The following is a 23,367-nucleotide window of genomic DNA, read 5'->3' as shown; positions in this document are numbered from 1 at the left end:
GAATGCTAAAAAAATAAAAAAGAAAAAAAAAAGAAAAAGCCATCACTGATTCTTTCATTTTAAAGTTATATTTTTGAAGAGGGATAATAATATTATTTTGCATTTCATACCAATGTCAACTGACAGGGACATGAGATTAATGGCAAGTATCCAATACTAGTGCAAGCAACTGTGCTTGTAAAAAATATTTAACAGGCAACTTCTGAAAAAGATGAAGCTTTAAATTACAGGTGAGACTTTATTTATGGGGGCTATTTTTAAACATGATTTCTGTTTTAATGATGTCTGTTGGAAGCAAAATAACGAAACTGACTTACACACAGATCTTTTTTTTTCCCCTTATGACTGTATGTTTTCTCTGTTACATTACTAAATACCATTAGTACTAATAAAGGAGCGGAATGCCATTTCTTAAATATTCATGTAACAGAGTGCATGCTTGACTCAGGTTTAGCTCCTTGAGATGTACGGGTTTTGGGGTTTTTTTATAAAATATGTGACTTAAGGACTTCTACTAGTCAGCTTCTTCTAGATTTATTTGTTTTTAATGGTAGAAAAAAACATTAAAAAGTTTAAATACTTGACAAAATACCCAAATCATAAAGCCTGTCACAGGCTGTTAAAACATCTTATATTCTTGCAAAATGTGTCTTGCAAAGCAGCTATCTATCAGTTTTGGCAAGAAACTGATTTTTGTTTTCAGAACACTCCCCAGATTGTTAATAAAAAAAAAAAAAAAAGGAGGCAAAATAATAACTCACTTTAATGAATCCAAACCTTATTTTCCTAACTATGAATATGTGCCCAAATATTGGTGTGTATATATAACATTCTCTCTGTGAAATTATTTGAAAATAGCTAGTTTACAACTCAAAAAAAAAAACAAAAAAAAAACCAGCCCAGCATTTAATATTTTGCCAACAAATCTTTGCAGGCATTAGATTTGCTTTAGCAATAAAAATATTGCAATAAACCTTCACCTCACAAAGCTTTCTGTAACCATGTGTCAGGGAATCTGTATTAGCCTGGAATAAGCATCAATTCAAGTACAACTTTTTTCTTACTGTGAGATTATAAAATTTCAGTTTTAATGATGATATGAACTCATTTCATTAGACAGAAATTGGAAAGATGTGCAGAATACACATAGTGCTGTTCAGCTAATGCATTTCAGGGTAAGGCTTTAAACATCTGATTTACGGTGATGGGCTGCCTCAATCCTGGCAAGCTGCATATCCAAATCTTTCCATGCCAGAGTTTCTCGATATTTGCCATTGCTGGCAAGAACAAGGATGGTTGTAATTCATGCAGTAGGAGAGGAACAGGCTTCTCAGCACCACAGTCTCTCCTCCATCAACCCCTGGCTGAAAGCCTACTGTCCTTAGTCTTCATGGAGTTCCCAACCCAACAAGAAATTACAGTGTTGATGGCTTCTTTTTTCTACAGTGACATCAAATATTTATAGTGACACATATAAGAATATATATATTTATATAAATATATAAAATATTTATATAAAATATATAAATAAATACATATACAAAATACGGCATTATTTTCCAGAGAGATTATACATTTCACAGGCCACCTTTCCTTATCCAGATCTCATTGTCATACAGAACTTTTCACAAAGTACATTAAACAATCAGCCTCAAAAAAAAAAAAAGTTGCCAAAGCCTTCCTTATGTGAAAGCATCACATACCACAACAAAACCAAATCACTTCTCTTCCAATTAAAAAGACCATATAACACCGTGGCAGACAGTGAGTTTAACTATTTTAACCCAATGGCTCTTATTATATGCTTAGATGCAGGCAAATGACTTCTACCATAGTCAAAGCAAGAAACAATTTTGTGTAGAATAAATGAAACATGTGGGTCTCAACACCCAGGGTCCACAATCCCCCCATCTTGTCAACACTGTTTTCAAAAGGAGTTCCTCACACAGAGTATGTGCTTTAGTAGAATGCATCAAGACAACACAGAACAGATACATCTTTTCAAAATAAATAAGCAAATACAAAGGGTAGTAATGTAATGGCAATTTTTTGCCCATGAATATTCTGTATTAGTGTGAGCAGTAAATGGAGGAAATGTAAGCCCTGCTGCATGAACTGAAGCAAAGGATAGACAGAAGAAAGCTTTACCAAGAGCTTCAGTGCGACTGTTACCCTTTCCAGTGGCATAATTCAGTGATGGGTACACTACAATTATCGATAAAACAATTTAAAAAAATATTATCTTGGTATTTGTAGTTATATCGAATAACAAAACTCAATCCCTTCTGGAAACACTTCCTTTGCGTCCCAAATTAATTTCTCTTACCTAGAACAGGTCAGTGTGTATGCATACAGACTTATATATATTTGTAAATCATTCCATACCCTTACTTTCTCTTTGCATACAGATGTATATACTAGAATTACTGTGTAATATTTGGTATTCACATGTTACATTTAAATAAGGTTTATTAAAAAACAATTATATTAAATACAGACTAGCAGAATATTCATAATATATTTTACAGAAAAAAATAGCTATGTCTTTATTTTAGAAATACATTTCTTTAAAAAGTTCTTTGAGATTTTTATAAAACTTTTTACCCGTGAAGACAAGTTTCCCATCAGACCTGTTAAAAAAGCTTTACCTTTAAATCATTGTGGATTTGTTTGGATTTGTTTTTCTTTTTAATATTTTTACAAGCTTAACATCTATAAATTCTTTAAAATAAAAAACCCAGTATCTTTTGGGATCAAATTGGTCACAGGTCATTCTGACCATAAAAAGTCAGTGGATACTCCCTGAATCCATTCTGAAGTGCCTTTTGTTTTTCTCTCTCTGGATATCAATAGTGCAGGTTTACATGGGAATTCAGAGCTCCTTACACATCCCATAGGAAGCTCAATGTGTGTCAGCGGCAGGGTGCAGCTGCAGCAGCATCCACAGGGGCTGCAACTCCCCATCTGCTGCAGGAGGCAGAGCTTGTTACTCCACGCACAGTGCAGTCCACAGCGTTTGCCCAGCCCCTCCAAGGTCTCTGTGAGGTCCAGTGGCCATGCACAGATGCCAGAAGAGCTGGCATCCAGACCTCATTTGCTTTCCAAGTTATAGCAGTGGACATCTCCTTTTCCCTTCCCATCATACCCAGGAAGTGGCTGTCCATATTTATCCACGCACCAGCAATAACCTCTTTTTCGGCCTTTGGATGGGCGACACTGAAACAGAATAAAAGACCCAGTTAGCATGATTTTCATTTTCTGCACCTGTAGTGTTAGACAGCAGGGATTCCTGCTCATTTGATAGCTGCACTTCAATATCCTGACCATATCTGACAGAATCTAACAGAGTATTTGTTACCACTACAAAGTATTTCAATAAAAACTTACCTCCTCTCCCAATCAATCTCTCTGGGTCTAACTACTCTGTAATAAAACCGCACTGAGAACTACCAGAAAATAGGCTTATGAAGTGTTCCCTATTATATTTGGCAGCACACCTGCCCCCTTTGAATACAACATAACAGTATGGGCTAGTGACTGGGACCCATCTTTAGAAAAAAAATTTAGCAGATATGTTCTACACTAAAGCACAGGTCTGGCAAAGATGACCATTGCAGCAATAAATACACTTGGTTTGCATCTGTTTACTGAAGGAAATTCAACAGTGTAGCTGACATTTATTAACAGATACATAATCCTTCTGTAGTGTAGTTATCATTGAAAAAACTGCTAAGTGGACTAGAACTTTACATGTTTTTTCTTTACATGTATTTTCCTATAAAAAAGTTAGTGTATCTACTGGTCTATAACATATTATCTTTAAGTTAACTGCTGGAATTCGTCAACAATGCTGACCAACCTGAAACTATCACAGGCAATAACACTGAACCTCTTCAGAAGCAGTAACGCAGTAAATATGTTAGTAAGTAAGGCTCCTCCCAAGGAACCAAGAATAGCAAAAAGTAGACTAAAGGAGGTAACATGCTGCAGGCTGCATTCAGTATGCAACTGGACACAGTTGCATACCATGAACCTCTGTGACTTCTCAAGGTTTTAACCCACTCAAAAGACATCTCCAGAATCTCACTAGGTTTGCAATGGTCAGCCTTACTGTCAATTCACAGCCTCCCAATCAGCTCATATTTTGAGATTTGCTGACACAGGATTTGCTTCAAATGCAAAACAAAGGTGGCTGTTTACTTGGGACATATTGACAAAAGAGGCAGTGACACAAGTATACCCAGTTTCCTGAGGTTTCACCTGTTGCATTACCAATATGAAGGAAGATTGGCTAGACAGGTGCTACTTATGGCCCTCAACACTGTCAAGTCTATCATTCAAGCAGAGCAAGTACTGCCTCTGAGATCACATTCAGAGTAATTCAAGTTTTTCAGAGGTTCAGGCTGGTACAATCGGGTAAACTTCTCCATTACCCCTCAACTTCTTGTTCTCCAGAGTCTCATAGGCATGGCCCCATGTCTCAGGAGGCTGTGGCAGTGGTTCATATAAGTATCTTTTCCATGCGCAGGTACACAAGGAACATGAAGCAAGTGTTGGGCTCCACATGCTGCTCAATGTGACTCATCCTTTCCATGTCTAGTTTAGTATCTCAGGTGCTATTTTGGACAGAACTGGGAATACAGACCACTCTGGGACAGCCTGCACTGGCACACTGGCCCAGGAGCCAACTAATTTGGGGCAGCATGGAGTAGGGTAGACAGTCTTCACTAAGACCTTGTGAAAGAGAGATGGAAGCAGGTCACACATTAGATAAAAATTTTTCAAACAAGTCTTCATCTCGTTTATTTTATTTTACAGTAAATTAAGTAATGTTATTCAGCATAACTGCAAAATAATCCCATCATAATTTTGTTTTTGAGACAAAACTTCAGGAGGAAACACTCCAGAATAAGTGTCTCCTCCGAAGGGAAAAAGGCCTCCCCTTTTCCTCCATCAATGAGACAAACGGGTCACAAGAAGTGAAAGTGGGAAAAAGAAACCAAACTGTTTATTAACACACAAACAAAACAGGGTAGAACAGGATTTAAAAAAACCCTCAAAATACAACAAATTCCCAGAGAGGGAACAGACACACGGGCTCGGACCAGCCGGGGCCACCCCACAGGCCCGGTGGGGCCACCCGCAGGCTCCCCGGACCGGCGAGGAGGGAAGGGAGGCAGTGAGGCAAGGGGAAAGAAAAGGAAAAAAGAACAAGAAAAAAAACCCAACAGAACCTTTTCCCAGCTAGCTCGAACACAAAGGAAACCAAAAAGCAGCACAGCGCTCCCGGCGCACTCCCTCCCGAGCCCTTGGGCCGAACGGTTCATCTGGCCCCTTGGTCCGTGGCTCTGGGCCCGTCCCCAGGTCCATCTTAAAGGCACAGCGTCCTTGGGCATTGAGCGGACGGTTAAGGAATAAAGCGGCTTCATAACGTCACCCCAGGACAAGGTCACACATTAGATAAAAATTTTTCAAACAAGTCTTCATCTTGTTTATTTTATTTTACAGAAAATTAAGTAATGTTATTCAGCATAACTGCAAAATAATCCACCCTTCTGATACATTATTGAATAAACAGCCCAATGCAGAAATAATGCAATGTTTTCTCTTCTACAAATCTGCAGTCCTTCTGCATTAGCCTTATGAAAATGGACAGCAGCAGGATGACAAGATCCAGCTTAATGTACATAACCCCTTACTTTTAGAAGAGGGTGAAGAAGTTCAAACCTACTGAGAGAACAGCTACATTAATAATTCACTAAACTAAATGATTACCCACACTTCAGTTTTTATCTTTACTAAATCTTTAAACATAAATCCTACAACTTATATTTATTGTCTCAAAAGCCTGACTAGAATTTACATGTATTCTCCAGGATTTCCATGGATGACAGCTCAATGTCCACTGATGTCAAGGGAAATTTTTCATCAACTTTGGCGGTGAATGGACTGGACTCTAGCTTAGGTATTATAAACATTTAATGACTTAAATCCTTCATGCTCAAAACAGAGGAATTAATAAACAACAGCCTTCGCACAATTTAATTTTACAAAAAAGGAAACTGAGGCAGCACTTCTAGAGTTGTTTTTCCCAACAAAGTAGGCACAGACAGAGCGCAAAGAGCATAGGGTTTCTGGCTGCCAGCCTGGTGCTTTGGCAATGAAACTACATTTCTGCTATTAATAGTAACATAGCCTCCCCTTTTAGAAGTACTATATGAAGTATGTTACACAACTCTCGCTGATTCATAGGCTTGCATCACTCTCAAAACAAATGATCAATTAAAGTTCTCATGTTGTTGGAGGGTTTGGTTGCTTTTAACAGTTGCACAACCAATTTTCACATGAAGTTAATCTGCAGAAACACCTTTTCTACTAGTAGTATATATTTTTTACTTCTTCTGGACAATCCATTTTAAAAGCAACATCCTTAGACCATTCTACAGCTGAAAAATTACACTCTATGAGAAAACAACTTATCTTTTCCAAACTGTGATTTTTTTCACCCACTCAGCCATACTGTCAATCGCAAAGCACTTCTGATCGAAAAGCAATGCTTTTATCCTGAAACAGCCAGCATGCATTCCCTACAGAAGTGGTAGACAGGTCACATGGAAAACCATATATATCTAAATATCTGCTCTTATGAATTTTGTATTCCACATACATTTCTAGGCTCTGCCCAGCTATTCTGTATGACTTCCTAAGTTTAAAAAGTTGGAAAACTGCTCAAGCGGTGGAAACAGTAATAACTTCTGATAGAAACACCAGCTGCCAGCTTCCATGCCACCTGCCCCTCTCCCTTCCACAAAGAAATGCCGCAGAGGCATTTGTGGGGCACAGCAAAGCATATGGTATCCCACTGAATTCCTGATCAGTCCAGAGGGCTCCATGGAGCTACAACCATGGTGTTCAGGAACAGACTGCAGACAACATATACCTCAGGCCATTTTGGCTCCTGGCAAGTGCAGCTGTGTTTTCAGTGGAACGATGCCAGCTCACATTTAGGTGAGTATCTGGCTCCAGTATACAAACAAGGGGCAATTCTAGTAATTGCCCCATATAATAATTCTAATTTCATCAAAACCTTTTTTCCCATGTTTGAGGTAGGAATGTGCCTGTATCAACTAATTATGCATAAATATACTTATATATCACAGTTGAATAGTACAACCTTACATGTGTGATTTATTAAGACAAAGAATTATAAATTTTAATAGGTCTGATTTTAAAGTTTATATATAAACACAAGGTGTGAAATATTTTTCATGTTATAGCCTAACAGATAAATTTATGTTCTTGGAAGTGCTCCACATAGGCAATTTTTTCTCCATGGTTGTTCCTGAAAAGTCAGTTTCTAGGTATCCACAAATGTCATGAAAAATAAGTGCTTTCAACTGGACAGGAAAAGCAGATGACCAGGAAGGCAGAATATGAGTGCCTCCTGAATGAGTTTTAATGGTGCCAGGGTGATCATAATTTATCAGATTCTTACCATCCCAAACCTAATACAGTCTCATCCTAGACAGTGGTTTTGGCAACTGTTTCCAGAATTCAAGATGCCTAGCTTGCATTCATTTTTTAATGGATTTACTGTCTAATTCACAGCCTATTACTCTGAATTTTGTGACAATAGAATATAATTTAATTACAAATTGAACATGGCTGATAATGGCCTGAAGGGACTTAATAAAACAGCATAGCATTCTGTTAATGAGATTAGACATCCATGTCATCACAGTATCTAAAATACCAGACCTACATGTTGATTCTTCAAAAAGAAAACCCAACAAACACAATTGTCACAATTCCTTGCTGACAGCTCATTTGATCTGGACAGGACTCACTCACTTCTCAAACTGATGTCTTTTTCCTAGGAGTTAATTCTATGAGGGCAACTATCATTTTTCGTTTGTATTTTGTTGGTGAGAGAAGGAAGCTGCCTCTTGTAAATCCCATCTCTGAGGTCTTGTTCCCAGGGTTGATCAAGGTTCATCTACAGAATCAGCAACCCAAGTGAATTTCATGTAGAATGTTTAGTCATGTGGGCTCCATTTGTGGGCATTGCCTGCAAGACCGTTAGTCATCTCAAACTACCATAGAAGTTACCGGACCTGTGTAAATGGGCACAGTGCTTGACAAGGCTGGCTAGGTATGAAAGTGTCCCTTCATTCTCTATGCATGCTGACCGGATGGGCTATTGCACATAGGGCCGGAACCTTTCCTAAAGAAGTTTTAAAAGTCTCCAGGCAGCACAGACAATACACAGAGGACAAAAGTGCGTATTTGTTTTGTACCAACACCTTATTCTTGTAAATCAGCTTCTAGGAACAAAGGCTAGGTAAGATTATTATCTTTCTTATTTTTTTGCCTTTGTACTTCCTTTTTTTTTGCCTCGGTGATAGAACTACGACTGCACTTTAAAGTGCAGACCTCCTTTCAAGTAAGCTGCTTTAATACATCTTACTGCAGATCTGATTTACTACACACAATGCCAGAGATTACTTGCAAACCACCACATTTTTGCAGACAATGCAAAAACTCAGAGTCTGAAGAGAGATGAAAGGAAGATCTACTCAACAAATTAAATACCAATCTGCAGTCTTCTATAATATATAGAGAAGGAAAAGGGCTACAGCACACTTGAGTGCCTTGATGTGCTGTTATAGAGCAGCTAAGAAAATACTTTCATGGCACAGGCACAAAACACAGTCCTAGCCTCACTCTGCATAGCAGTCCAATGCATTTTCTGAAAACAAGCAGATTGAGATGTGAGCATTGCTCTTTGCTAGTTTACACACAGCACAACATGGCTGACACTGGCTTCTCAAAGCTCCAGGCAACAAAAAGAAACTTCCCCTGCTTGGGAGTTGCCACCACCTGCTCAGGAAAAGCTGGGAAGCATAGATAAGCTCAGCAGCACGTACCAAAGGTCAAGCAGCACTGTCAGTGTTGGACTGATGGCAAAAAGGAAGGCTGGAAATCTCACCCCTGTTACAAATGCCTCACCTGACACTGACAGCTTATTGCAGAGCTCAAGGGAATACTAGAAAGGGAAAGACTGTTTCTAAGAAAGCTGGAAGCCAAAAAATGGAGATACCATTCCTAAAATAAGGTTGCCTGGTCAGAGATTGGCCTCTCACTTTCAACCAATGAACTGCATTAGCTATCAAGAGAGAGTCAACCACTCCTTCAGTTACCAGAGACAGAGAGGCTGATTTGTGTAAACACAAAGGGAAAGACATGATGGTCCACAAAGAAAATCTGTCCTTGAGAAAAGTCTTAAAGAAACCTTTGAATTCAGGAAATTTTTGAATTATACTAAGAAATATATATTTGTAGGCAGGCCACTAACTAAACACTGAAATTAGATGGGATGTGTGCACTAAACAAAGAACCTGGCACAACTTGCCCTTCCCCAAGTTGTGAACGAGCTTCAGTGGCAGCATTGAATGGAGAATGCAGCTGTAGCTCAATCCAACACAACTAAAGCATAAATACCTGCAGTTTTGGTTGGCATTTGTCAAGAAAGGTCACAACCCCAGAACCAGAAAGGGCTGAGAAGCCATCCTTGCTGCAGAGTACCTACTGAAAGTATCACTTTCACGATAACATGACTTGGATTTTGGAAGCAATCTGTGTAGCACATAAAGGACAGATACATACCTTTCTCAAGTTGCTTTTTGTAATATGATCCGGTATAGTTCTTCTAGGAACTCTCAAGCAGCTATTTACAATTCAAAGCATTGATCTATTGCAGTCATATGGTGACTGCAACTTTAGCTCTGTGGGTTATTGTAGAGGCACTGCTTTTTTTAAACCAAAGGGCATTAGTTTCTAGGACACCAGTCAACCCATGTGTGACTAGGTATGAAGTTTCTCAAATGAATCTGTTGCCATGATCAACAGAAAATAAAAATACTATCCCCATTTGATGAGCTTCAGCACTATCGGATCAGGTTCTAAAACTGGAAATAAACTAGTTCCTCTGCAAAATGATATATAATGCACCTTGTTGGCAAGATCCTTCAACAAAGATGCAGAAAAGGTGAAATGCATTCATTGAAATGACCAAAACTCTGTACTTACTTGCTTTTTCTTGTAGAATCCCTTCTTGTCACAATTTGGAATATGAAAGCCTCTGGGACTCAAGACATTCAGGATCTTTAGGTGGTTTAAAGTGTCTTCCATTTCTCTACGACATGGACCCTGTTAACAAGCATATTTTAGAAAACACAGATGAAACTTCACTCCCAAATTCCATCTTTCACTCAAGAGTTAATAAATCTTTAAAGGGCAAGAAAGCACAAACCCAAACAAATTCATTAAAACTAAGAGATGGCTGAACATGTCAAAGGGCAGACCATTCGCAAAAAAAAATCTGATTTTCTGATCTATTCAACATAAACTGATTTCTAAGCCTTGACGGCCCTATGCTATGCTGAGGCACATATTGGCATTTCCAGTTGAAATCACAGTCACATATACGTTTGGAAAGGCTTAACCAGTATGTAAATCAGTCACATATAACATAACTTAAGTTTGGAAAAGCCAGCCTTGCACCAAGTGAGAAAAGAAGAAAGTAGGCCACTGGAAATACACTACTAGATAGGCCTTCCCCAGTGACATTTGATTTTTGTGATTCTGCTGGATTTGAAAGATTAAATGAAATTTATTCAATTGAAAACAAGTGGTTTGGCATAATGTATATATAAAATTCCTCAATTTTGGACAACAATTCCCAATTTCAATTGAATCAAATAGATGCAGTCATACAGCAGATCAGTTGCACACAACAGTCTCATTAGATAAGTATGTCACTTTTTTCCTCAGTTTCTTCATCTGCAAAAGGCTAACAACAATGTAGTGAGGATTAGCTCTAGGACAATGAGCCAAAAACAGCTTCCAGAAGCTGTTATAAGCATGTCTCAAACACCAACTAATTGTATCTCACAGCAGCCCTTCAGGGTAGGGAGTAAAGCATTATGAGCCTCACTTTGCAGTCAGAAAATCAACAGCAGAGGAGTTCACATTTTGCCAGAGGCCAAGAAGGCAGTCAGCAGGGGGATCAGGATTCAAGAGTCACAGCCTACAAATTCTGTGCTTAGCTACACTCCTGTCTCGGTAGATCACTGACTTGGTCCACCAGCCCACTTCTTTAGCAAAGCCATGAAAAAATTTCTTTGCATGGTTTCATGGTTTAAAAATATTTAAGTTGTTGAATTGACACAAAGACTCATTTGATGCTGGTTCTAATTAGTGAAGTAATGACATGTATACTTTCAAGTGGTAATATTAATAGTTTGCTCATGTAAGATACCTTTTATTTGAGTGTCTGAAAGCATACAATCTCCATAGTACTACTGGAGATTAAAACGGAGTTTTTTGGTCAGTAAAGACCTTCCTTGTTGCCTTCAAGTTTTCTTTCTGTATTGACCTCACAAGCTCTAAACACAGGCTTTAGATGGCTTCTCTTACTGCTCAAACACACAGAATGCAAGTGACAGAGATTCAGAGATTTGCTCCCAAATTAGGCCTACACAAAGATCAACAGCTTTTTAAAAATTTTTATTTTGAAGCAAGCTTCCAAATTCAGCCAGGCCAGTGTCAAAAGCTAACATGCAGACACAGCTAGAAGAGCATTTGCTGACCAAGGCACCTGTCCCTGATGGACTTACTTCAGGTTTTTAAAGACACCAGCAGCCTTGGTAAACTGGTATACATTTGCTCATGGACCCAACTATCACTACTCCTCCTAATTAAGAATCTATTTCCTCAGAGTGACCAACCTTCATTCTTTTATTGTTGGCACATTTACTTCACATTTTTGGGAGGAGGACACACTGGAAGGCAGATACTGAGGTGATATTACCAGATGGCTGGGCATCAGTGACAAACTAAAAATGAAGTTTCTCTTGGAAGGCATGCTCTCTTCAGGCAGAGGTTTTCACCTCATACAAGTTTCAAAACCTTCTTTTGAAGATGAGAATCCATATCTGCTTTTACCATGCCTGTTTTGGTGAAACGCCAAAGTATATACAGATGTATTTTTCAGGCAATCTGGCCTCAGGCACAGGTTATCAGCTGGATGTCCAGGAAGAGAATTATTCTTGCCCTCAGATTCACCACACTCTGACTGCCCTGCAAATTCACTGGGCACAGTCACTAGGAAGCAACGGCAGCTCATGTGACCATGAGACTTTGCACTTAGGCAGTAGCACCAAACAGCAACTGCAAGTGCAGGCGGTGCTCAGCATGTCATACAGTGACTGACTAGTCAAGATCCTAACTCTCAGCTCAGCCTAAATTTATCTCCCTTGATTTGCACCAGGAAGTGTATGAACACAGTGCCACTATACACAATGTGAAACATCTCTTTTCCATTATTGCAACTCAATTACACTGTTTGCAACCAAGTTTAATGATGACACTATTAAACCTGCCCCAAGTCCACTCACACAAGAGTGTGACAATTACAGGGGGGCACAGGAGTTTTTGACCTCTAAGAAACTTCAGTGAAAGTCATGCTTGTATTGATGTAAACATCATTATGTTAGTCCTGTGTTTCCTGAACACAATCTTCTTGGTCTGCTGATTGCGTCTGCATTTGCAGAATCAATAGATCTACCAGTTAAACTGCCAGAATGCCCTAAAAGGCTGCAACAATTACCACTCATTAGCTATTTACTATAATTATTTATCTTGTCATATGCACAACAAGCATATATATATATATATACACACACACATTCACATGCTGGCAAATGCCTGCCTATTTACAAAAATACTTACATATTCAGTCTCTTGTTTGGATTCAGAAGAGAAATTCAATGTATCTGTACTCTGCGAATCATATTCCACTTTATAGCGTTGTGTATCTTTGGCTTGCACTTTCCTGATTATATCTATTTTGATGTGTGGTGGTTGCAATTTGGAATCTGGCACCCTGTGAGAATTTGGAATGGCCTGATTTTCTATGCTGCTGGTACTCCTGTCTTCTTCTGAATCACTGAAATTTCCTTCAAAAAGAACAAATGCAGAAGAAACAATGTTACTTGGCTGCCAGCTGTGTCTGCAAGGGCATAGAAACATAGAATCATAGAATATCCTGAGTTGGAAGAAACCCACGAGGCTCATCAAGTCCAACTCCTGGACCTGCACAGGACAGCACCAAGAATCAAACCATGTGACTGACAGTATTGTCCAAACACTTCTTCAATGCTGTCAGTCTTGCTGCTGCAACCACTTTCCTGAGGAGCCCACCCACCCTCTGAGTGAAGAACCTTTTCTCAATATCTAACTTCTACCTCCCCTGATGCAGCTTCATGCCATTCCCTCAGATCCTATCACTGGTCACAAGCAAGAAGATATCAGCTCCTGCCCTTCTGCTTCCTCTTATAAGGAAGCTGTAGACCACAATGAAGTCGCCCCTCAATCAACAAGCCACTAGATTAGTGTATGTGTTTAATTTTCCTTTTTACAAAATACCAATATAGAACAATGTAGCATTCCACACGTGTCAGCACCTTTGTTGCCAAGCGATGTTTTGAAGCATTCCTATGCTCAGCGCGGCCTCGCAAAGTGCGCAGCTGCACCGCCTGTGCAGGCTGTACCCAGGACGTGGAAACGAGCCACGGCCACTGCCCCGGGAAGCACGGCCGCGCCGGCCACTCGCCCCTGGCTGCCCGCTGCAGTGCCGCCCGCCGGCGGCAGGGTGCAGGCCTCCACCGCAGGAGCGGAGCCCGCCGCAGCCCCACCGGCGCCGGGGCGCGGATCCCTGCCCTCCGCCACTGCTGACTTCATCAACCCCTGATAAACGCGGTCGGCTTTGGGCACTTAGGGGCTGCGGTGTGGCTCTGCCTGTCCCAGGGCCGTAATTTCGTAATTTTTTTTTTTTTTTTAAGAGACATTAATACTATCAACTCTAGCCCGCTGAGTTTCCTGGTTCTAATTAGCCATTTCTTTTTTTTTTTCCTTTATTCAACACACAGAACAGGAAAGAAAAAGAACAGCACGCTTTCATTTCTCTGCTATTAAAATGAAAAACGTTTATTGGTGTACAAAACACATTTTAAAGTTAATGGTCAAAAAACGCCATTCATTCTGTAATGGTTCCAAGGAAAACACTGTTTTCAGCTTGAGCTTCAAAAATATTTTCTCTTTAAACTACCATCTAAAAAAAGTCAGGGGAAGTAGATTTTTCTAACATACTCCATAAGTTCAGTGTTCCTGTACCTTCTAAGGTATTTGTCTATGCTGCATTTCTCTCTGATAGGAGACTCCTGCAGTGCAACTGTAACTACATGCATTTCCTCCAGGGAATTTTTCCAGTTAAGGTATTCCTAACAGCTAAGTATCAGCTAAGCCCCACTAGTTGTTGTCTTAGCTGCTGACCACCTTCTTTTTTCTTTTTTTTCTTTTTTTTTTTTCTTTCTTTTTTTTTTTTTTTTTTTTAAGGAAATCCTACTGGGAGTGCACAATGATAACATCCAATGCTAAAATTATACTTGGTGACTCACTAAAAAAAAATCACAAAAGCTGAGAAATTCAGTGCTAGAAGTCCATGTTCACATAGTTCATTGATGCTAAATATTTCAACACAAGGGAGTACAGTGGCACTGCCAATACACAGGAATGGGGAAAGGAACATAAGAGGAAGAGGGTTCTAAGTTAACATTTTGGTACTGGTGGTTTTAGTGCAGCCACAGCTGGCAATGGACTTAATTGACCAGGAAAATCCAAATCACAGTGCAAATGGATTAAGGCAGTTTAAGTCCTAAGTCCAAATTTCCTGGCTTTTGTGGGTTTAACTCAGATTCTCAGTGGTATTTGAACATATTTCTGGTAGTTTAATGTCCTGTTTTGAAACAGTAGTATTTTTCCCCCCCACTCTCAATGAAATTTGCAAGAAATGAGTCACTAAAATGTTATAAACCTGAATCTAGGTTTTCTGCAATCAGTCCAGTTCATTAGTTTTTCTCTTCTACCAAAAAATAAGTAGAAAATATCTCAACATGCATTGAGTATCCATGACAATGTCTGGTCATCTGGTCATTTCAGTTTAGATAGGCCATCATAGTTCAATAGCACTTCTTACACTTCAGATTAAAATGGTCATATTGCCACATTTTAAACTGTAAAGCATATTTGACTAACTCAGTTTCACAAAACTTGGTGCCACACTAGCTTTACATCCTCATAAGAGAAGCAGAACTGCCATGAGAGTTACCCATTCTCTCTTTTTTAAAGAGATTAAACGGGTTGCAAATGCACACTACTATTTAACACTTTTGTGCTCAATAAAAACAACTGGAAAGTCAGTGGCCTACTACAGTTTCTGTTACAATGCTACTGTAACATACTCTACCCTATACCAGCTTCTAGCAATTTCTGTGAACCAGGAATGACCAACAGCATAGCACATGATGCAGGACGTAGCTGTGTGTAAAGGAGATGATGTGATCCTGCCCGGAGAGGGTGTATACCACTGACTGTTGGCTTTAGAGCTGGAAGTGAAGCGGTCCTCATGAGGAGGTGGGCACTATGTGTCATGTAGGTTCTGGGTACTTCTTTCTTGCACACCAGGTTTGCAACCTTCACTCCTTGAATGTGAACTGTAAGGGTCCTACTATGCATTTTTTTAGGAATCAAAAGTTCGTACTTATTTCAAAATTAGAGTCCTTTCTCAGCCAAGAATGCAGAAATAAGAATTCAGATGAAAATGGAAAGATTTTCAGCTAAGTACAACTGTCTTTCCCTTTCTCCTCTCTAACAGTCACTGTTGAAAGCACTACCCCTAGATTAAACACCACCAATGCCTAACTACTGAGGAGATGCCTCATTTCCAGTGTTACTCCAAGGATGAATACGATGAACCAAGCTCATGTAATGAAGGAAGCTGCTCAATGTTCCAAAGAGATTAAAAACTTCAGTAAACCTCAAACTCTCATTCAAATTGTCACAGCTTGGAAGCAGCACATAAATAATTATTATAAGGCATCTCCTATTCTTCTAACAGGCAGTTAACTGGAGCACTGGTGCCACTTTCTCTGCTAAGGAATGGCTACTCAAAGAGCTCCCACAATCTAGCAGAAAATCTTCTGGCTTTTTAAAAATGCAAACAGTGGAAAGCCTTTTGACACACTTTTCTATTAAATAAATGTTAACATACTTGCTGTTGGTTAGCAAACAGTTTAATTAAATGCTTGCATAGAGGGACTGTGCTCTCTCGATCTGAATCCCAACTTTCCCTAAGTTTCAAAATGCGCATGCTAACAGAACTTTTTCCAACCATCCCTTCCTTTTCAAACAAAACCCGTTCTGTGAACATCTCACTTAAAAGACATGCAAGAGGCACAGGAAATCTTCGTTTGACCGAAGATTTACTTGCAGTGCAGACAAAAAAAAAACCCGTCCTCTTAAACACTGTTGTGCAACGCTTTGTTCTGAACAACCACCTTTCCAGGCCAAGGGGACATTTAAATTTAAATTGTGTTTTGTTTGTTTGGGGGTTTATTTGTTTGGTGGGGTTTTTTTGTTTTCTTTTTTAGCTCTTTTCTTTCTTTTCCTCTCTGTGTTTAGACTCCCCTGACTTACCCACGCTGCTATGCAGGAGTTAGAGCCCACTCTCTCAAGTTTTTTGCTCACTCTCTTTCCAGGCACACCGGGGACAAACGGCGAAGATTTCACCCTCTCTCTCTGTCTCCATCCAGGCTCTGTAGTCTAGCAGTCCCATGCACCCGCAGAAGTCACATGCAATCCCTCCCCCCGTCTCTCTCTTTTTTTTTTTTTTTTTAAAAAAAAGCAACTCTGCCTCTTTTGCGAGGAGCTACTTCTCAGCACGGGTTGAAGAAAATCAGTATATACATAAATAAGGTGGAAGAGGTAAATTGTCCTTTCCCTAGGCCAAAGCACACCTCTTTCAAAACGATCCCAGGCTCGGCTACGTGGCTGCCAGCAGAGCCCCCCGCCCACGGGCCGGCAGCAGGCGGACAGAGAGCGAGGGCCGTTTCCGGAGACAGAGCTCTGCCGCGAGCAAGCCCACGCCTCCCCGCTCGTGCTGCTCCCTTTGTAACTTAAAACAAAAGAAAGCGACACGAAAAACAAACAAACAACCAAAAACAAAACCAAAAAAAACCAACAAGAAAGCAGCGAAGAGGGAGAGCGGCGAGCAGGAAAGCCACCCCTTCGCCTCCCACCCCGGTCGCAGCCCCTTACCTGCAGCATGCGGTCCCGGCAGCAGGAAGGCCCGCAGTTTGCCGCCCGCCGTAGCGTTGGTGCAGAGCCCGCGGCCCTCGAGCAGCGCCTGCAGCGGCCGCGCCTCTTGCCGCCGCGGCTGGCAACTGAGCCCCGCGCCGCAGCGCTCCGTGTAGATGCCGCAGGGCTGCCCGAGGCGCAGGGCGCAGGTGAGGCAGCAGCCGCAGCCCGGCTCCCGCACCCGTTCGGCGCAGTCAGGCTGCAGGGGCTTGCACTGCTGCAGCGCCCGCGAGTCGCAAGGCTCGCAGCGGACCACCGGCCCCGCCAGCACCGCCGCCGCCCGCCGGACCAGCAGCGCCAGTGCCGCCGCCGCCACTGCCCACAGTACGCCGGGCCGCGGCACCATAGCAACCGGCGGAGGGGGCCGCCAGGAGCCGCCCCCGCGCACCCCGGCCGGGCGCAGGACGGGCAGAGCTCCGCGCGGGCGCTCACACGCCGCCGCGGGCGGAGGGTGTCGAGCGTAGCGGCGCAGCCCGAGCCGCCTCCGAGGGGGCTGCGGGGAGCGGAGCCGCCAGCCGCTCGCAAGCCTGCGGCGCGAGGAGGCGGGGAGCCGCGCTGCCGGCACTCGCGCTCCGGCCCTCTGCAGTCGCTTGCCCGCAGTCACATCAAGGCAGCAAAAGCCCGCTAGCAACAAAGGCAACCTTTTTCTTTCTCTTCTCTCCTTCTCCTCCCTGCAGAGCGCCTGAATTACTTGGCTCGACAGTAACTTTTTTCTTTTTTTGCCACACACAACACTCAGAAAAAAAAAAAACAAAACCTCTTTGCAAAAGTTAAAAGAAAAAAAAAGCCAAGCCCAGACGGCCTGAAGAAAACTTAGTCCAAAAACGTTTCAGAAAAGAAGGAGAAAGTACCGAGAAGGGAAAAATAGAGATGGGGTGAAAGAAAAAGCGAGGTTTCCTTCATTTTATTCCCCGTGCCGCCTGGCAGCCGCTCTCGCCTGCTCCGCCACTCCACACCCAGCTGTCTCCCGCGCTGTCCGTCCGCCCTATATAGTGCCGCGGTCGCCGGCCCGCCCCGCGCCCTGAATAACGCGCGGCGCGGCAGGGAGTGCCGGCCCTCGCCGGATCCAGGGCTCGGTCACGCAGGGCTGTGAGGGCGGTGCGGTGCGGTGCGGTGGTAGTAGGCGGGGGCCGCGGCGATGCCGGGGGTTTTTGGGTACTTCTTAGAAATCAGCCGTGAGTGGTGTGGCCCTGGCGAGAGGGCCACGTCGTATGCCTCTAGTTTCAAGAAAAAGTTGTCTCTCTGTGCGTGTGCGCGTCCCCGTGTCCGTGCGTGCTTCCTTGGCACCGAGAGAGGCGAGAGAAGCCCTCGGAGAGTGCCCTTTTTGGACTCCTGGCCACAATCCTGTCCACTTTGAGGCTTAGAGCCACGACCCTGGAGAAGGCGCGCATGTGCTCGCGCTCACACACGCCCGCCAGTCAGCCTGCCCGCAGGCTCGGGGCATACCTTGAGACCGGCTTACAGCTCAAATGGCAGCTGCGTTTCCAAGGAAGACTGGGGGGAAATGTATGTGCATGACCACACCCACACACGCACCTCACCCACGTTTGCCCAGATGTTGCTGTCTGGCCCAGGACTCAGTCCGTATCTTGCCCCATCTTCGTGGATGTGCCTCCTTTAACATTTTTTTTTAAGTGCTCTCTGAACTCTTAAAACTTTTCCTTCCATCTATAAGAAAACGGTTTCCATTGCAATGTCCTCACAAATCTAGGAAAAAAAAAAAAACCAAACAACCCATCCCCCCCAAACCCCAACATCGAAATTCTACATGGATTTTGCACAGTTCATGTATTTGTGTTCAGGCCACTGCAAATTCTGTTCCCATTTTGCTAGGCATATTTTGGTACCCCTGTTAACTTGGCTTAGCTTTGATTGAGAAAATCTGAATTGGCAATGCCAAAATTTGTGACCATTCTTTCTGAAGCTCTACTGCACTCTCATGAGGAAGAGGATGGTGAGATGTATATATAGACAAATATATGGTGTTTCAGTCAGAGAAGCTTACTCCTCATGAAAAATAAAACCAGCGATGCTCACAGATACTGGCTTATACAAATATGTTCTGCCATAGGAATGATAAGAGCCAGATTACTGTTCTACTTTCAACCCCTTCATCATTAACACTGAATCTCATCTTCCGGTAATTCATCAGCTGTTCAAATGTGTCAAAATTCAAGTGGAAGAGAGAAGTATATATTTTATTGCTCAAGGTACTGGCCATGATACTGTTAATCTTGAAAACTGCACTTTTTACAAGTCATATTTTTATATAATTAAAATCACCTATTCAGTTTCTCTATTCTTAATTCAATATTTAAACCTTTCAAATCGCATCTTGAAAGGAGCATCGTACATAGCAGGATAAAAAAAAGAATTATTTTATTTGAGAATAATATAGTGTAACAGTAGACACTTTTCGTTGGGAAATAGAAGATTATTTAGAAGAGATCAGCCTTCCTTAACTCCCCGATGGGTGACTACCAAGGCTTTTCAGTCTTCTTTTGTCTTCGTGATCATTTTATTAATTGACCAAAAGAGGTCGCAGGTTGTCCAGGACTGAATTACAGACTGCAGGAACCCATCTACAAAGCGGGAATTGATCAAGCCCAGTATACTGCATGTTTGGTTTCACGGTGGGTTTTTTGTTGGATTTTTTTGAGGTTTTGTTTTAGATTGGTTTTGGTTTGGTTTGGTTTGGTTTGGTTTGGTTTGGTTTGGTTTGGTTTGGTTTGGTTTGGTTTTTCCTCAGACTATTGCAGGAAATCTTGCTGTTACTTTGTCATAAATTTTGGTTTTAATAATTGTTTGTACATGATGAAGTCCAAAAATCCTTGGGATTGTCTGGCAGCATGTATCAGATTAGGTCTAGCAGAAAGAAGAGGCCTTCCTGCTTTCACACTCTATGCATACAGGTAGATTTTCAGTTGGGGTGAGCATTTATAGCATGCTTTCAAAACTGAAATGAAAATGTATAGGAAATGCTGTGAAAAATTAAGTAAAATGAGGCAAAGGGAATTAGGGGATTGAATGAATAAAAGAGAACAAGTTTTTCCTTCACCAGAGTTGTACACCTCTCACACACTAATACCAGTGTAAGTTGTATTGCAGACTGTGGCAAGAGCATTTTCATCAAGCTGAATTTTGATTCTCACAATCAGAAAGACTTTTTTTCCTTTCTCTTCTTTCTTTTATAATGTTACACAAGATATGGTGCACCATTTTGAACTCCTGTTAGTACAAGGAGATATCTGCAATGTCACAAAATAGAAGTAATCATCCTTTTTATAAATACACAGTTATTGAACATAGTATTTATTTTTAAATAGCATTAATCAAGATTAATGCAACATCAAGGCACTTTGACCAAAAGCACTGTAAATGAAAAATTAACACCAACAAAGATGTAGCTGGATCACCTTTGCAAGTAGAAAGCCAGTGATGTGTCGAAGGTCAGGTTGGTCTAACAGCTGTTGCTAAAAACATAGCAGTCTGCACTGTCTTAATCAATGGGCACCACATGAAAATACAGTTATATGAATGACAGAATTTGGTTCAGAGCTGTACTGGGCAATCACACGATGGATACCAATGTATCTGGAAAGCCACATTAGAAATTTAATTAAAAAAAACAAAACTAAAATCTTCAACATGTACCTGTAGCTAACAGCTGAATTACACTTACATCCCAAACTTTAGTATTATTGATGGAACTGTTCTACTTGGACAAGACCAAGTGCTAAATATGCAAAGTAGCAATGTTTGTAAAGCTGTACCAAATCTGAATTGTCACATTTAAATGAGCTGTTTATTCTAGAGCTTTTGCATTTTTTTCCTGTTTATTCAGTTTTACTGGGAGGAGAGGAAGAGACAGAAGTCATATACTGAATCTCTACAGTCAGTTCTAAACAATAGAAGACAGAAGAGAAACAACTGAGAGGTACTGTGCTTCAGAGAATCCCGTGTCTTCCCATATTATGGAAGCAGAAAAAGAATGTATTTTATTTCCCCTTCCACTTCATCCTCCCACCTTCTTCATATTCAGCTCTCTTCTCTAGTGCCTTAACTGAATTCATACCTTTTGGTATGTTGTTGTGGTGGCTGTGTTTGCTACAGGGACAAGACATGGGAAATAGAGTTGTCGTTGAAGTAGCTGTACTTTCAGCTTCATGGTCACTTAATGAAACAATCCCAACATTTTCGTGTAATTCCTTGTAATACATGTGGTTATATTACCCAAAATATAACTGTCAAGAATGTGAGCTTCCCTTATAATCCCATTTTAAAACTTGTGTTACTTCGCAACACTTTTCCTTCTTCAGAAAAAAAAAAAATCATCCAAACAACCAAATGAAAAAACCTTCACAGAAAATCTGGAGATACATAGCTCATCTTGGGTTGAGGGCTAAATCCTCATTTACAAAGCATCCCTTAATTTTGGTGTCTCTGCTCTTTTTGCCAACCTTGAAATTTTATGTACAACAAACTTCTGAAGTCAAGAAAAAGTTGAATTTCCTCAATATGTTCTTGTTTTTTAGAGGAGGAATTCTCAGATTTACAATGAAGTCAGTTGATACAATACTTAATTGAAAAGAAACTTTGTAAGATCCCTGCTTTCTCAAAGGCAAGTATTAAGGTCAGCATTATTTGTCAGCTGTCTGTAAAAACATAGTTTAATGAAAATTTCCTGCAGACTTCCTTCTGATTTGGAGATAGACATGAACATTTCAGATGTTTTCCGGCTCCTTAGACTCTTATGCCAGGTGTTCAGGCTTACAAAGAACAAAATTCTACTGGATTCCTCACAAATGCCACCCTGTGCTGCTTGTCTGAAGATGCAATCTGAATTGAGCGTGACAGAACAAACTGAATTTGAAAGCAGATAAAATTAGGAAACCAAAGCAGAAATAACTAATGCTTTGTTGGGAAGTCAACTGAAATGAGACATTTCATTGCTATCAGAGACATACATAATGAAAGGACATATATTGACAGCATTACAGAAACAGTTACCAAACACTTCCTTTACTAATTAAGACATCTTGTTAAACATAATAGAGGAAGGGTAGATAGCTGATAGGTTCCCTTTTACAAAGCTCTTATCCAGAGATGTGTTCTTGTCTTTTATGTACTAGTTAGACATTATATAGTGGTCTGGCAATAAGAATCTTATGGAATTTAAAGAGAACAGGGGGATTAGAGGGAGGAGGAAATGAAGGAAAAATCTAGCTCCCAGGACTTCTTCATAAAAAGAGAAGAGATTGCTACTTGACCGGATGTTCTCCACACCCACACTGCAGTCAACAATCTGGGTATTGTGTATGTTCCAAAATGCAGGTGTCAAAGAGATGAAAGGAGAAAGGTAGTGTACAGTCATCTTGAGATTGACTTCCTGACACAGTTGAACTTTTGTCCACAAGTATTAAAAAAAAAAAAAAAAAAAAAAAAAAAAAACAAAAACAAAAACAAACCAACCTTAATAAAAAATCATATCCTACCTTAAAATCTCAGTGAGGTGTTGAAGTGGAAAGGTTTTAGATTACTGAAAGAAGGAGACACCTAAGACCGGAGTGAATGGAGAACTGACCTTTATGCATATTTGATTTTGAATAAATACATTATGGTTTAGGTCATTCTAAAACTTAGCAGGTCATGAACACACCTTATGTTAAGGTCGATTTACATACAATCAAGGTCAGAAGACAAAAAGTATAAGAAAAGATGTGAGAAATTAATTTAGCACAAGCTGATTCTTTTCTCTATTCATCAATCTCACAGCTTCATGACACTATGTTACAGTAGAACAATATCTCATGTTTATAAAATGTCACCTATATTATATATGGTATAGAAAAAAAAGCAGTAATTTTAATACCTGTAAATCTAGATGCTTTTTTACCATATGGCCTTCAGAATAAAACAAAAAAACACTCTTAAAAATTTTGCAGGATGTAAGCTGAGCAAGAAAAATACCAAGTTGTAAAATTGTCTGTCACAGACTGGTGTTAGAGCTAAAAGCATATGCTGTGAGTTGTGTTGAGAAGTTTCCTCCTACAAAAAGGATGAAGTGTTCTGGGACAATCTGTGTGCAAAAAAAAAGATAGCTTGAAGTCC

At 40.8% G+C, this 23,367-nt stretch overlaps 1 protein-coding gene across 1 annotated transcript; it reads right to left on the bottom strand.

Annotated features, from left to right (window-relative positions):
* Positions 1–509: 509 nt before the first annotated feature.
* Positions 510–18,210, bottom strand: IGFBP3 (insulin like growth factor binding protein 3). The gene is made up of 4 exons (XM_069007902.1): positions 17,218–18,210; positions 12,793–13,019; positions 10,090–10,209; positions 510–3,216 (listed from the first exon to the last, which is right to left on the bottom strand). The coding sequence occupies exons 1-4, from the start codon at positions 17,600–17,602 to the stop codon at positions 3,091–3,093; spliced, it is 858 nt and encodes a 285-aa protein (XP_068864003.1). The 5' UTR covers positions 17,603–18,210; the 3' UTR covers positions 510–3,090.
* Between the last annotated feature and the right edge of the window lie 5,157 nt (positions 18,211–23,367).

The sequence above is a fragment of the Aphelocoma coerulescens genome, chromosome 2, assembly GCF_041296385.1.
Source record: "Aphelocoma coerulescens isolate FSJ_1873_10779 chromosome 2, UR_Acoe_1.0, whole genome shotgun sequence".
Lineage (NCBI taxonomy): Eukaryota > Metazoa > Chordata > Aves > Passeriformes > Corvidae > Aphelocoma > Aphelocoma coerulescens.
The sequence above is the reverse complement of the archived record's forward strand: the minus strand, read 5'-3'. Positions and strand labels throughout refer to the sequence as shown.